This window comes from Saccopteryx bilineata, chromosome 8, assembly GCF_036850765.1.
Source record: "Saccopteryx bilineata isolate mSacBil1 chromosome 8, mSacBil1_pri_phased_curated, whole genome shotgun sequence".
Lineage (NCBI taxonomy): Eukaryota > Metazoa > Chordata > Mammalia > Chiroptera > Emballonuridae > Saccopteryx > Saccopteryx bilineata.
The window spans coordinates 44,862,940-44,879,247 of record NC_089497.1 but is presented as its reverse complement, the minus strand read 5'-3'; the positions used below and the strand labels follow the sequence as shown (position 1 = coordinate 44,879,247).

Sequence of the window (16,308 nt, the reverse complement as noted above, 5' to 3'; positions counted from 1 at the left end):
CTACCTGGTGGCCTTGGCTGACTTCCAGACTCAATCATTACTGATAATGTAAGAACTGGGCAATCTTGCTGAATTACAAGATATGCCAAATAGAGTAGTTTCTGACTCCCAGAAAAGACTGAAAATCATTGTGCCTTTCTTGCTGGCCATAAAACATGTCTTATATGCACATTAATTTTTTTATATAAAAGCAGAAGTGCCTTGCCAAGGGAAAAAAAAGTTTCCCAAGACTGTCCAATTCCAAAACTGTTTCCATATGAGGTGGTTTAAGTAAAAAAAAAAAAAAAGAAAGAAAAAGAAAAGTTTCTGGTGTCTTGGAATTCACAACCTATTTGTATGAGCAGACCTACATTTAAACTTGTGGGATAATGAAGCTCAATTTCTCTGCCTTGAAGCGGGCAGAGGCAGTCTCCTCCCGTGGTCTGTTGAGGCAGCACCTACGGGGACAATGCTGCAGAAGGGCTCTAACACCAGAGAGCCTGGTGTGTGTGCTGTGGTGTCTCTCCTTGGGGAGTCAGGCCCCATCTGCCACTTGGACCTGCTCAGAGACAGAAAAGCCATTGGCTAGGGAGTCCGTTAGGGCCTCTTGCTATTTGTGTAGTCGAGAACAGAGAGCACTAGAGATGGAACACATCTAAAACATCACATCCTTTTACCAGAGTGGAAGTCAATTTGTCCGGCTCACACCAGACAGTGTGTTAGCAGCAGAGCTACAGGGAACCCACCTGGTACCCAGCTCAGTGCCCGTCCCTGCTCTGCACTGCCCCTCACCGTCTGCTTCTCCCCCGCTTTCTCCTCTAACACCCCCGTCTCCTTTCTACTGTCTCTTTTCTACTTCTTTCCTTATTCTTTTTTTTTTTTTTTTTTTTTCTGAAGCTGGAAACGGGGATAGACAGTCAGACACACTCCCGCATGCGCCCGACCGGGATCCACCCGGCACGCCCACCAGGGGGCAACGCTCTGCCCCTCTGGGGCGTCGCTTTGTTGCGACCAGAGCCAGTCTAGCGCCTGGGGCAGAGGCCAAGGAGCCATCCCCAGCGCCCGGGTCCATCTCTGCTCCAATGGAGCCTCGCTGCCACTGCGGGAGGGGAAGAGAGAGACAGAGAGGAAGGAGAGGGGGAGGGGTGGAGAAGCAGATGGGCGCTTCTCCTGTGTGCCCTGGCCAGGAATCGAACCCAGGACTTCTGCACGCCAGGCTGACGCTCTACCACTTAGCCAACCAGCCAGGGCTCTTTCCTTATTCTTTTTGCTACCTCTGATACTTCCATTTCTGATCCTCTTCTACTTTTGTTCTCCATTTTCTTCCCTGTCCTTCTTTCTTTCTACTACCCCTTTCCTCTTCCTTCATTAAAGAGTCCCTATCCACCCCTCACCTGGTTCTTCCTAGAGGCCCACACTTCTTCTCACATTCTGTCCAACTCTCTTTTTGAGCCCACATCTTCATCAGAGTGTCTGGGTGCCTGGGTAATGTTCAGAAGTAGGTCCCGAAAAAGAGGTTGCAAACTTATAAAGTCTAAAAGAGTTGGGCTGCAAACAATAAAAACGAACAGTTGCCTGAGAAATTCTTAGTTTTTTGTGTGGGTTTTAAAATGGGAAAATGAAATAATTCATTCCCTGTCTCAAACTGCTTATGAAGAGAAATCTTTCCATAGGTGAAATTCATGTTATTGGTCAATTAATGGACATCCATTGAGGTCTACCTGTGTGATGAGCTCCATTCTGAGCACTGCAGATACTGTATTAAAGGATGCCAAACCCCTTTCTTTAAGCAATGGAAAGTCTAGTGAGAAATAAATGAGTCATTCAGATATGAAAGAAAAAACAACAAAAACCCATGTAGAACTGATAGAGTTCAGGGATGGTGTTGTACTGGTAAATGGTCAGGGAAATCTTAGCAAACAACATCCAAACGTCCCCATTTGGATGGACATTCTAAGAGCTAAGAGGTAGCTACGGGAAAATCAAAGGAGAAAGTAAATGCAAAGGACCAAAGGCAGGAACAAGCTGAGTGAGCTCAAGAGACTTTAAGAAAGATAGTGTTAGACTAGAGAACAGTAAAGAAGGTCAGAACAGAAGAACATAAGGTCAGAGACATAAGCAGAAGTCAGATCATATGCAGCCTTTTAGCCATGGTAATAATTTAGATTTCATTTAGGTTGTATAAAGTAAACATCGGAAGGTTTTAGGAAGGGTATTTATATGGAGGGATATAAGTATGCAGCTTTGCATGAGTGGTCTTCAGAGTAGTCTACTAGAATTTAAAAGAATTAATGGTGGCCTCTCAAACCCTAAGCCTAAGATTACTATGACATTATTGGATCTACTTCTTTTATCCCATTGGGTTGTTTCATGTGATGTTAATCATTCAAGTGGCATTTAGGATGTCAACATGTGCAGTTAAATAAGAACTGGCTGATTACCCATGGGTGTTTTCCTTTTAGGCATCCTTTTAAAGAGATTTATTTGATTTATTTTATTAGATTTTATTTATTTACTTTTAGAGAGGAGAAAGAGAGAGAGAGAGAGAGAGAGAGAACAGGAGGAGGAACAGGAAGCATCAACTCCCATATGTGCCTTTACCAGGCAAGCCCAGGGTTTTGAACCAGCGACCTCAGCATCCCAGGCTGATGCTTTATCCACTGCACCACCACAGGTCAGGCTAGGCATCCTTTTAGACAGGCACAGATTTTTTTTGGGGGGGGGGGAGATTCTTAAGACAGATTTGGGGCTTTAACTTTCTAGAAATCTTATTTTTGTGGATATTTCAAAATTTCATATACGGAATTCCTTAAGTAGTGTCTCATCAGAGAGAGTGTTCTATTTATACAATTATGATATAAATTGGAGTCAAACAAAACAATATTATTGCATTATTAGTGTTTCCTTTACCCAGGCTGAGAATTCATTGTTTCACAATGCTCCACCTATAATTAATAGCATCATTCTCATTAAATATTATTAGGATGATAGGGTCAACCCATTCTCTACAATATAGGTTTAAAAAGTCAACAATGCTCACAATTCAATCCAACCTTAAATTCATCTCCAAAAAGATAAAAAAGCTGCATTGAAAAGGTGCAGTTCAGATCTCAATCTTAAAGTACAATATATTTACCCCTTCAGTAGCAATTATTTTTCTAATTGATTAGCAGATACAATTCTAAATTTTACCCTTTTATTTAACTTTTAATAAGTGTCCAATGTATAACAGAAATCACTGCAAATGTTAAAACTAGTTCCCAAATCTTCATGTACATATGCAAATGAGTAGGTGAGTGTTATAAATAGATATTTATATGCTTCTATACTGATACATTGCTTGGGAGCTAATAATTTCTGTTCTAGTATTTTAGAGTTACCCAAAGTAGTTTGTCAAATCACTACAATTGATTTGGGGTATGATGGAGCTGGTTCTCATTGGCTACTGAGAGCAAGTAGTTAGCATCACTTCCCAACTGTGTGTTCAGTGACAACAACCATGGAAACAGCCATGGGAATATTTACACCACAGAGACTGGCAAACACTATAAATCAAGGCTTTTGAGTTTGGGGTGTATTTTTCTTTTCTTTTCTTTCTTTCTTTCTTTCTTTCTTTCTTTTCTCTCTCTCTCTCTTTCTTTCTTTCTCCTATTTTCTTTCTTTCTTTCTTTTCCTTTTTTTTGAGGGCTAGTTTACCACATACCACTGAGATATCTAATAAAACCATTGATCATAATGATTTATGTTTTTTTAAATAATGTAACATATATCCATGTACGATCATTATGCACCTCAGACCAAATGGCAAGACAATAACTAAAATGAATATAGGGAGAGATTAAGGAAGAGAAGTAGTATTCTATACTACCTAAAAATGTGATAAAGCTCATTCAAATTCATATTTCAAGTTAACCCTGTGTTAGAGACTCCTGATGTGATAAACATGTAACCAGAGTCACAGCTTAATCTTGAACATAAAAAACAATTTCTTCATTTGCTGATTGATACTCTTGAAAATACCTGCTTTATTAGCATATTAGAAAAATAGAGAAATGTTTCTCCGAGTACAAGTTCAAAAGCAACATGTAATTTTTCAACTGCATCAACCTTGTATTCAGACCAAGTGTCCTTCAAATACAGTGGTACATCTTAAATGTCTGCTTTTCTGCTGGAGTGAAAAGCATAAATAAATAGTATTTTAGAAAATGGCAGGGTTTTACTTAATTTTTTACCCTCTATTTTTTCTTATTATTTATTGTTTTATTTATTTTTATTGATGAGAGAGATAAACAGGAAGTGAGGAGAGAGGAAGAAGAGAGAAGGAGGGGAGATATGAGAAACATCAATTTATAGTTGCTTCACTTCAGTTGTTCATTGATGACTTCTCATACATGCCTTGACTGGGGCTGGGGAGGGGAATGTTTCAAGCCACCTACGTTAGGCTCAAACCAACAACCTTGGGCTTCAAGTCAATGACCTTTGGGCTCAAGCCAGTGACTTTGGGACCATGTCAGTGATTCTGCTCTCATGCACAAGCCTACAAGCCTACGCTCAAGCTGTCGACCTTGAGGTTTCGAACCAAGGACCTCAGCGTCTTGGGTCAACACTCTATTCACTATACCACCATCAGTCAGGCCTGTATTTCCTTTTTTTAAAAACTGGTAAGAATCATTCTGTGAAATGATTGGCTTGGAGAGTATTATGCTAAGTGAACTAAGCAAGTCAGAGAAAGACAAGTACCATATGAAGTCACTTATATGCGGAATCTAATGAACGAAATAAAATAACAAACAAAATAGAAACAAACTCATGGATACAGAAAACAGACTGACAGTTGTCAGAGGGGAGGAGGATTGGGGAAAGGTAAAAGGATTAAGCAATGAAAAACCAACCCTCATAGACACAGACTACAGTATGGTGATTACAAGAGGGGGATGGGAATGGGAGGAGTAGAAGAGAGTAAAGGAAGGTCTGATGGTGATGGAAGGAGACTTGACTTGGGGTGGTGAAAACACAGTGCAATATATAGATGATGTATTATAGAATTGTACACTTGAAACCTATATAATTTGATAATTATTCAATGCCACCCCAATAGATTCAATTTCTAAAAAGTGGCAAGAAAAGGACAGTGACTTGTACTTTCCAATGAAGACCACATTCTTCTATCAACCTTCTATAGTTACAACCTTCTACAGTTAAGTCATCCAGATTAAAGAAGAAAAAGAGAAACAGAAATCTCCCACTGCTGCTATTATTTCTAAAAGGGTCTGATTATACCAATGGAGAGAATGTTGCAACCACACTGACTGAACTCTGGCTTTCTTAGCCCTTAAATTGGACTGGAGACAGTTGCACAAAGTGGGGACCTGTCTGTCTTTTTATCAAATACATGATAAATTCCTTCAAGTTACCGTTTAATGTGGGGAAAAATCTGTTCAACCTCCCATTCCCATGTTCCCCATCATCCGTAGTCTAAACAGCTCACTAGCTATACACAAATGATGTTTATACTACTGTGGGAAAGGAGAATAGGCAACAGGAATGGAAAAGCCTATTTTCTGGTCTCTGTCCCAATACCTTTGGTTTGGAAACATATTAACAATTCATCCTATAGTGGGGCACAGCAGGTTCCGGAGACTCTTAACACCTTGTAAAGATTACTTAAATATGTCAGATGAGGAAAAGGAGCCAAGCATACTGGCAGATCATTTCTTCCCTGGGTGTACCTGTCACACACTGGCAAGAGCCACACACACAGGTCATTCATGGAGCTGGAATGAAATTAATCATCTGCTTTCCTCTAGCTCTCAATATGTTTCTAAACATAATGCAAAATGCTCACATTGGTCTATGAAGCGCTGAGTGGTTTTGAAATCTGGCTACCTCAAGCATGAAAAATACCCTTAAGTAGCAACAAAACTTTCCCATGAGCTTCTGTATTCAGCTTCTGAAATAGCAGAAAGGTTGAGGGCAGCGAAGCTTTCTGCTGGAGCAGGTATCTGTCTCCCCTTGTCACTTAAAATCTGCATATAAAATTACTGTGTCATAACATGGGCATTGTTGAAATGCTGGTGATTTTGAGATTCTCTGTCCAGGCTTTCTGTATTATGAAAGGAAAAACTCATACCTAAAGAACTCAAGGAATTTGCCTTCCCAAAGTTTAAAGGTAGAATATAGTCTTTTGGACTTTTTCTGTTGTAATAACATTGTTCATTCTTAACTCATTCATCAAATATTTACTATCTTCTATTTACCAATCATTGTTATAGGTGTAAGGGATTCAACAATAAACAAAATATAGTACAGTTACTTTTTTGACTGAGGGTTAATCTTCAATAGCTGCTGCTAAATTGTGATAAATTAAATCATTTGTATTTTTGTGTTAATTTAAATGAGGTGGGGTTTTTACTTGTTTGTTTTGTTTTTTAGTAGAAGGTAACCCATTTCATTAGACACATCTTATTCCTCAAGATTCAAAGTAAACTCTAACCAAGACGTCTTTCTGGACCATTTTTTCACTAATTAGCTTAAGCAGGATTTGAATTCTCAGACACTATAAATTTCATTATAGATAGCCTTAGTCTCAACTTTTAACTCTCCCCATCTCACTGTAGAGTTACAAACAGACCTGGCCTCAAATCCTTTAGCAGAATCTGAATAAGAACCTGGGTCTCTTGATTTTAGGTGGCGTTTAGACTTTTATGCTGAAAACAAAGGGCATTTGCATTACATACATCCTATAAGTTATTGGAGATCTTAAAACATGATACTATTCATTATCTTTATGAAAACAATTTATGGAAAATTCTTTTTTAGAAGACCAGAAATAAATTATTTGCTTGGAGAGTGAACTTCTATTGCTATGAGATCAATAATTGGCTAAAGCTTTTTTAAAGAAGGAAGTGATTCAAATTTTCTTGATTATATGAATGGGTCTGAGGTTCAGCATCTAATTCAGTCATTTTCTTACGATCCAAAAAATATGAACATAACTAAGAGAGCTGGCAAAATTTACACAACCTTCCGAACTTTCCCTTCCTCTTTATGCTTCTTGTAAACCATAAGCTTGGGAGATCTTCATGGGCTCAGATCTTGTAGCTTTAAACAGCACTGTGGCTTCCTCTTTCCTTCTTTTTATGTATGGTTATAGAAAGCTTTTCATTCTTTATTTAATGAAGCAATCATTATGAGACAAAATAAATGTGATGACCATTCAATGCTTTTAGTCTATTAGATTGAGTGCTCCACTCTCCATGCTTAGTCAAATTGACTGACTGTGTAACACTTGCTGCTCTGGGTTCCTTTTCCCTTCCCTTTACTCTTTCTGGAATAGTATGTGTGCACATGTGTGTGAAAATAAAAAGAGAGAAGACATATTTGGTGAATATTCATTAGCATCTGAAACATAGTCTATATTTTAAGAAATATTGTTTTATTTTCAGTTCCAAATATAGTTTTACCACTTTAAAATTGAGGGAATTACTTACAGGTTATTCTATTTTCTTCTTTATAAGGTGATAGTAGTATTTACTATAAGCTATGAAAGAAATGAATTAAAGTTCCCACAATATGAGTTTCTTTACTCTTCTTTCTTTTTTTAATGAGAGAGAGAAAAAGAGAGAGAGACAGACAGACAGAAACAGATAGACAGAAAGGGAAAGAGATGAGAAGCATCAACTTGTAGTTGCAGCACTTTAGTTTTTCATTGATTGCTTCTCATATGTGCCTTGACAGGATGGGGGACTCTAGCCAAGCCAGTATCCCCTTGCTCAAGTCAGGGACCTTGGGCTTCAAGCCAGCAACCATGGGATCATGTCTATGATCCCACACTCAAGCTGGCAACCCTGTGCTCAAGCCGGCGAGCATACACTCAAACTGCTGAGCTCAGGGTTTCGAAGCTGGGTCCTCAGTGTCCAGGGTCGATACTCTATCCACAGCATCACCACATGATCAGGCCAATATGAGTTTCTTGACTCTAAAATATCTTTATTTTTTTCTGCTTACAAATTTTTTTATTTTATTTTTTTTATTTTTCTGCAGTGAGAAGCAGGGGGGGCAGAGAGACAGACTCCTGCATGCACCCAACCAGGAACCAGCCAGCATGCCCACTAGGGGGTGATGCTCTGTTGCAACCAGAGCCATTCTAGTGCCTGAGGCAGAGGCCATGAGCCATCCTCAGCACCCGCGCCAACTTTGCTCCAATGGAGCCTTGGCTGTGGGAGGGGGAGAGAGAGAAAAAGAAAAGAGAGGGGGAAGGGTGAAGAAGCAGATGGTCACTTCTCCTGTGTGCCATGGCCAGGAATCGAACCTGGGACATCCACACACCAGGCCAATGCTCCACCACTGAGCCAACAGGCCAGGGCCTCTGCTTACAATTTTTGAATTGAAGAACTAGTGATTGATCTCTAATCTGTCCTATTAAATTCTTTATATAATTTTAGTTATAAATATAAAGATATCAGGGTCCTTTGGAAATGCACTTGCCAAAAGGGAGAAGGAAGGATATGAACAAGAATTTTAAAATGTACTAATTCTTATAAGCCAAATTTATTTCTTCTGGTTATAAACCAAATTACTTTCATCTGATTGAGATATAAAAAGTTCAATTTCTAATTCTTAGTTGTCTCAGAATATTTAATGGAGTCAGTGGTACTCCTGTTAAGAACCATGAATTCCAATTGATCTTTACAGCTCTCTTAGGCCTAATAAAACAGTACTTAAATGATTTTCAAACTAAGAACACATGACTCAGAACGTGTTGAATATTCCCAATCATTGTGGGGTGATGGGACTTTGAGGGCATTATGACTAGAAATTATGCTTAGGTATTGGATACTCATCTATAAGTGTAAGTCTTTAATACCCAATTATACAAATAAGGGGATGTTTTTAGATTAAATCACAATGTTGGAGTTCTTAGACATCTTTTTTTTCTTTGTTTCTTCCAGAATAGAACTTCTAGTGTCAGGGTTCAGCTACTGGTTCAGCTACTTGCTAGCTATTGACAATGATCCTCCTGTAAAAGGGGAAGAGAAAATTATAGTACTTATATCATAGAGAGGTGTTAGGGTTAGATAGGATAATACCCACAGAGCACTTAGCAACACGGCCACCACTTAATAAATGCTCATTAAGTGCCATGAAGTATAGAAATTTTGTATTCTAAACCTTGAAAAAAACTTTAAAAATCAACTCTTCTTTAAAATGAGAAAGCTGAGGATCAGAATGTAGCAGCGACTTGCCTAAAATCCCACAGCTGGGTGGTAAAAATATTAAGGACAAGAACCTTGTCTCCTTATTCTAGTTCTTCCCCCTGCATTATTACTGGGAATACAGAACATAGAATGCACAAGTAAAGTCCTGATTGGTATTGCCCAAGAATAATCAAAAAATGTCACAACTGATAAGATAAAGAGAAAATGCAGGAATTGAGATTAAAACATAGCATCTTAAAAGAGGTAAAGACGTGCAGGGCAGAAGTTAAGAAGAAGAGTTAGAGGTCTACCAATTTGACTTCTGTTTGGTTTGCCTGTGCTGTGGGCACAATACCATTTCATTTGCCCCTATTTTCAGAACGTAAAAGTAGAAAGAAAAATATTATAAAATGCCATTGGCTTGTTGTCAAGAAAAGCCAATAAAAATGATTACTTTAGCAATATAAAAGTGTGCCATAAAACCTTAATAATTAACAGTATTTAAGCAGCATGCCACTGAGTATCTGACACAGTGCCCATGTTTTATAGACAGCATTTATGGACTTTCATAATCCAAATTTTTGCTCTTTATGAGTGGTGTATAAATTTGGGAAGTGGTTGAAACCACATTTCAAATCAAAACCACCTTTGAGGCACCCTGCCAAATAAGTGTAAATATCTTTGGGAAATCTCACATCTAACACAAAGCTTGGTAGAAAAAGATTTGGCTTATGAAAGAAAAATATTATAGATGGTTATCTTGGGCCTTAGCCAAACATTGTTCTGGGGAACATAAAGAATTTCTTCAAATATAGAAATATAGGCTGAATATTTCACTCTCTTACAAATAATTATCATTCCAGAAACTAAATTTTACATCTATTGCTTTGGCTAGTGTTTTAGCGATAGAAATACACATTATGTAAAAGCTTTTCTTATAGCATGTATCAAACTGCAAAAAGCACCATCTCATTCATATCACGTCCCATAGTCCCTTGGCATAGAGAAGCACTCCATACCTATAAACAGAATTTAATTGAGCTGAAATTATTTCTATGAATGTTTTTAATACCACTCCCTGAATTTTATCTCACCTCCACTACCAAATGAGAAACTTTTAAGATCAGCAACCATATACTACTCATCTTTGTGACCCCAAGACCTAGCACAGTAGAAAGTTAGTAAAAATGGGGAAAAAAGGAAGGAAGGAAGAAAGGAAGAAGAGATGAGAAAGGAGGTGAAGGACGAAGGAAGCAAATGAAGAGAAAGAAAAGTAGGAAGATGCTAAGATAATTTTTCTATTCAGAGAATGACAAATAAAACTATCCTCTTTCTCAGATTATTATTAAGGACACCAATTAGAAAGAGATAAGGAGACTATGAAAATAAAATACAGCTAAAATCAACACAGAAAATCTAAAGTAACTCAAAAGTAGCACTTGTTACACTTCCTACTAGTATTAGTCAGGTACCCCGTGGCAGCCACCCAGTCAATATCTCTGATTTCTAGCCAGCTGGATGTGTGACCCTTGATAATACTGCAGCACTGAATATGGCCACAACAGAAATTTTTGCAGTTTTCTTCTAGGAAAAGTCAGTATGATATCAGGATTAAGAAGAATCCCTTCACAGAGAATTCCTTTACTGGGAGACCAATGGGCACCATGACACTATACAGGAGCCACCAATGACTTAACCAATAAAGAGGTTTGCTAGTTCTTTCCACATGGCTGAAGGAGAGCAATGTCCTGGAATGCCTTGAACACTCCTCTTCTGATAAAGGAATCATGATCAGAAATACACTGAAACTTTTAGGTCATAGGCATGTTGACAAGGGGGCAGGTAGAGTGCCAAAGCAAAAAAAGATCTTGTTGAAGAATTAAAAAAAGAAGAAAAAAAAACCCAAACCACTCAACTTCAAAGGTCCTAATGCAAATATGCAAATAGCATCCACTTGTAACAAACTCAAAAACAGGAAAAAAAATAAAAATAAAAACATGCTTATAATTTACAAAGCATTTTCATATATATTAAAGTAGTGATCACATTTGGTCTAAAACTTTTGACCAAATTGTTGTCTTGAATTCTCTCTTTGACTTGTTTTGCCCCAACCCTAGTCTATCCTCTCAGATTATCTCTTTATACCCCTCCAGGCAACCCAAGGTAAGCATTCATTTCCAAAGAGTAGAGTCCAAATGGAAATATTGTTATTTTAACCCAGATTGAAAAAAAGTCCAATGGGAAATAGAGGAAAATGCTATACAGGGCTCCTGGGAATTTGCGCCAGAGATACTGTGATAGATCTTGTCACCTCTAGTTTCTGTGAAACTCATCATATCTGGGTAATTTGTGCTTGTCACACATAGCAGGCAAGGCTAATAAATACATCAGTCCAGAGAGAAACTACAGGCAGAATTTCAGAATCTAATCCAGAGGACACTACTCAACCAAAGCTCAGAAGCAATGTAAAAGAAACTGGCCTTTGTGTTTACCTTCAAATCAAACTTTACCTGCACCTGCAGTTACCTTTCAGTGCACATAATGACATCAGACTAACTGCGATATATTTCAACCAAACCTTGTAAAATTTGGGACACAGCACAATCTCTCTTTGTTTTTATTGACAAGACACATTTTTAATCAAATAAATGAACAGAATAAGCAAGGCTGTAGAATTATATAAATAAGTAAACAAATTTTTTATAAATTAAACCTCATCAATTTTAATTCATTCCATAATTGACATTTATTGAGGATGAACTATATAAACTATTTTATTAATTCATTTGGATTATCATAACTTGAAAAATAATGAAAGTAAATGTTCTTAAAATTCATTATATTTTAGACTTTTCATTGATTCAAGTAGTCCTTCCTTCTTTCTATTAATCCACCTCATGATTATATACCTAAATTTACAACATATTTTTTTGTCTACACTCACAATTTTAGAAATCCTTGTTTAAAAATATTGTCTATGCAATGCCAAATATTTTCTATATTTTAAAAACATGATTAATTTATAAGATTTTGGAAAATTTACAATAGCTAGTCTATCACATACAAAGTGATTTCCAGCCATCATATCTAAGGCTAAAATCTTCAACCTAAAAAAAAAGTAGTTAACAAGGTTTGTTTTGATGAGTAAATTAAAACCAAAACCCCACTTTTTGCCATATGCCTTATTTTGCCGAAGAAAAAAAAAAATTCATCTTCTTAACTCCAGAGTCTGGCTTCTGGGTCAAGAATGTAGTTAGAATAAAGATTTAAAAATCAGTCACTGATAGAAAGAGGCATGTGATATATTTGAAGCTAGAGAATGCTAGTGACAATAATATAATCTAGATTCTTAACAATTTGGGGGAAAGATTAAAGAGGTAGAAGTAAAAATATTTAGAATAATCATCTGCCACCCTCAAGTAGCTAATTTGGAGAAAGAAAAATAAAGTCAAATTTCCAATAATTCTCGATCTAATGGTCAAATGCCAAAATGCTCCCCAGAGCATTCTCATGGAGTAGGTCCTTTCCGAAGGGCACATTGTGGTCCAGTCCAAATTTGGGCCCTTGGACACATCATGGGTTAAGTCCAAGAAGTTCTAAAGGAATAAACCTAATTGTTTAAACTGGCACAGAAGCAACTTTATCTTTAAGGTGTTTGGGGCTGAAAAGTGTTCATGAGTCATCCTAGACTAGAGAAAGACCATGGAAACTGCTGGCCTCCTTCAGCACTGTGGGTGGGTGGGATGAGGGATGGGTCTAGTCTCCAGGGATGAAAGTCTGTTGAATTTATTTTGCTTTGGAAATGCTCTATTTCAATTTTGCACAGGCTCTTTAGCAATAGTACTGAAAGCACTCCAATTTTCAAGTAAGAGCTCCAAATCAGAGAAATGCAGAATGTTTTTGTAATCACAGTTAGCCCTCGATTATTTATGCATATGGGAGACAGTAGCATCTTCTATAATAAAATGATAATTTATGGTTAACTTCACAACATGTTCTATATTTAGGGTTTTTCTTTTGTTTTTGGCAACATCAACAGACTTATTTTCCTAATTAGTCTGACCCTGATTAACGTCACAGTTAGCATTCCCTGAGTATACACACACATACACACACTACTCACCAATTGATGGTGGGGAGGGTGCCCAGTAACATATTGTGGGATAAGGGAAAGGTGGTCTAGGACTGTTTTTGCTGCTGGCAATTCACAAACTAGATCATCTGAATCAATAAGGAGTTGGCTGCACTCAGAGCAGGCACTTTTTAGAGCCAAATAATCACATTAGCCAATTCCCGTCCAAAAAATATATATGGCTTCAGTAATTACTTATTAAACTAAGTCTATCCTACATGCAGAATATATATATTTTTAAAAAACTAGGATTACCTAGTTTTATTGTTTATGCCAATGCAATAAATAAGATAATTGCCAGATCTTTCTAGTCCTGGCTGTTACCTGCCAGAGGTCTCTCTCAGGCTTGGAGACATTTGGGAATATAAGTGGCTGGAGTTAGTTCTCAGTCCTGCTACTTTGAGAAATTAAGCACAGCTTTCCTTAATTTCCTGAAAAGCCCTTCTGGACTTCCCCCTTTTCTCTGGATGGACCAGGTGGCTTGGCCTCCCAAAAGGCTCCCATGGCTACCCTCCCATAGCTGCTGACCCTCACAGCTGCTCACCTATCTTCTCCTCAGCTTGGCTGCCCTCCGAAGACTCTGTTGGAGGCTGGGTTGTTGCCTTGGTGGCAGCATCCTCTGCAGCAGGGGTGGCGGCAGCAGCAGCAGCAGCAGCAGTGACAGCAGCAGGCACATCGGCTTGTTTAGGCTCCTCCTTGGCTGGGGCGTCTTCCGCCTTGGAGGACGGCGAGTTGTCAGTGGAAGCTTTAGTGGCACTTTCTGTCTCAGCAGAGCCAGCCTTCTCCTCAGAGGGGGCAGGAGCCTGGGAGGCTGCCTGCTCTGTGGCCTCAGCAGAGGCGCCCTCCCCCTTCTTCTCCTCAGAAGGGGTTTCTCCTGCTTTGCCGGTCTCCTCGGGCTTGGGGCCGGAGGTGGGCGCTGCGTCGGTGGTAGTGGTACCTTCTCCTTCCTTCTTCTCTGCACCCTCAGCAGTGGGGGCGTCATCTTTCTTCTCGCTCGCTTCCGCCCCGGCGTCTTGGCCATCACCCTTCTTCTCTCCTTTGAGCTTTTTCCTTGTTATGTGTCCGCGGAAGCTAGCCTGAATTTTGGTTGCGGCTTTATGAGCTTTATCTTCTGGTTTGATGCCATCTTGTTCAATTTTTTGGTCCTCATCATTTTTTTCAACCTTTGTGAAGAAAAAGGAGAGGGGAAAGGACAATGGAGTGATGTTTTTTTTTCCCTTCAGATCACAGTATTTAATAAATATTTATTGAATGATTTCTACTATGCCAAGTGTAGACATCAACAATACTAAGGAAATTCAAATTAAGCCTCTTTCCCTCCATGGTACAGAATTGAGTAGAGAACACAACGTTTTATAGGAAAATTTACATCTTTCTGGTCTTGCAGAATCACTGGCATATTTTATACACATTTCTTTCCCAAGCTCAATGTCCATGCATTGCCAGACTTCAACCAGCCTTATGGTAGATGTACCTTGGCAATTCAAATCACATCCACCCGAGACTTTAAATCAAAGAACTCTGGAAGATACTGGTTTTGCAGAGTTTCTGAGAGGGACTCTGTGTACAACTTCACATTTAAAGTTTATTATGAGTCCTGGCCAGTTAGCTCAGTCGGTTAAGAGTGTCATCCCAAAGCAACAAATTTACAGGTTTGATCCCCGGTCAGGACACAAACGGGGAGCAACTAAAGAATGAATGACTGAGTGGAACAACAAATGAATGCTTCCTTTCTTCCTCCCCTGTCTCTCCCTTTTTCTCTCTGTCTTTCTAAAAATCAATTAAAAAATTTTTTTTAAATAAAAAGCCCTGACCGGATAGCTCGGTTGGTTGGAGCATCTCCTTGAGTGCAGAGGCTTCCAGTTCAATTCCCCTGTCAAGGCATGTAAAGAGCAGCTCGATGTTCCTGTCTGTCTGTCTGTCTCTCTCCTCTCCCCCTCCCCCCCACCTCTTTCTCAAAATCAAGACAAACTAAAACAAAACAAATATTATGGAATCTCATCTTTTGCTATTATTTTTTTCACCAACATTTTAAGTCTAGTCAAGAAATCAATAATAGCTTTGGGGGCAGAGAGTATGTTAAAGGTTTATATAACAAATTCTATCATGGTTTTGTACAAACTGCAAAGGAGTCTCAAAGCTTTGAGGGTATTTTTTTCAGAATGTGACAACTCAGAATGCTGGTCAAAAAATGATGTCTACTTTCCCCTGTGGGTGGACCAACATCAGCAATCAACACACTAAATCTTCACAATGTATAGACAGAAAACAGCCATTATTCTTGAATTTTAAAAAAAGAACAGAAAACAATTTCCACTTTTGAAAAAGCAGCATATATTCACCAAATTACAATTTCTTTTTTCCAAATCAATTTAAACCTAAAATTAATTTTATATTATTACCTACAGAGTCATTCTGGTACTGAAAGCAAGACATTAGAATACAAATTTTTCATCATTTAATGCAACATTTACAGCATAACGTTGCAAATAACTTCTTTTCACAAGGAAATTAAATCAGAGGTTTGAAATAGAAGGCGCATCATGGAAAGAAACATACAGGCAAGTACTCAAATTCTATATCACTCCAGTGCTTACCATGGTGCTCCAGTGTGGTTACGTATAGTCTCCCTGCATTCCTTCTTTCAACTTTGGATCACATAACTTTTGTGAACATTGCTCTAAGCACTGAGAAAGACAACAATGCAGCAACTTTACTTCAAAAGAGTGCTTTCATGTTTCAAATCCTGTGATTGGCCCCGATCTTGACCTTGGCCTGACCGTGGCCTTTGCTCTAGCTTAGAAGGTAAGCCACAGCAGGCCAGCACCACGGTATGTTTTCCACCTGTCATACCAGCTTTGCCCCAGTGACCTAGATCCAGCTAATCATGACGTAGGCCTGTTTGACAAAATTTGGACAAGCAGATGAGCCAGTTGTTATGTAGGTTCATCGATAGGCAATGGATACACAAAGGTAATTTTGAAAATAAGCTATATGTGA

At 38.5% G+C, this 16,308-nt stretch overlaps 1 protein-coding gene across 1 annotated transcript in view; it reads right to left on the bottom strand.

The window, feature by feature from the left end:
• The window catches only part of GAP43 (growth associated protein 43), a 120,402-nt gene that overhangs the window by 29,301 nt on the left and 74,793 nt on the right, over window positions 1–16,308 (bottom strand). The window contains exon 2 of the mRNA XM_066241161.1: window positions 13,853–14,471. Coding sequence (XP_066097258.1) covers window positions 13,853–14,471 — 619 coding nt within the window. The remainder of the gene's footprint in view (window positions 1–13,852; window positions 14,472–16,308) is intronic.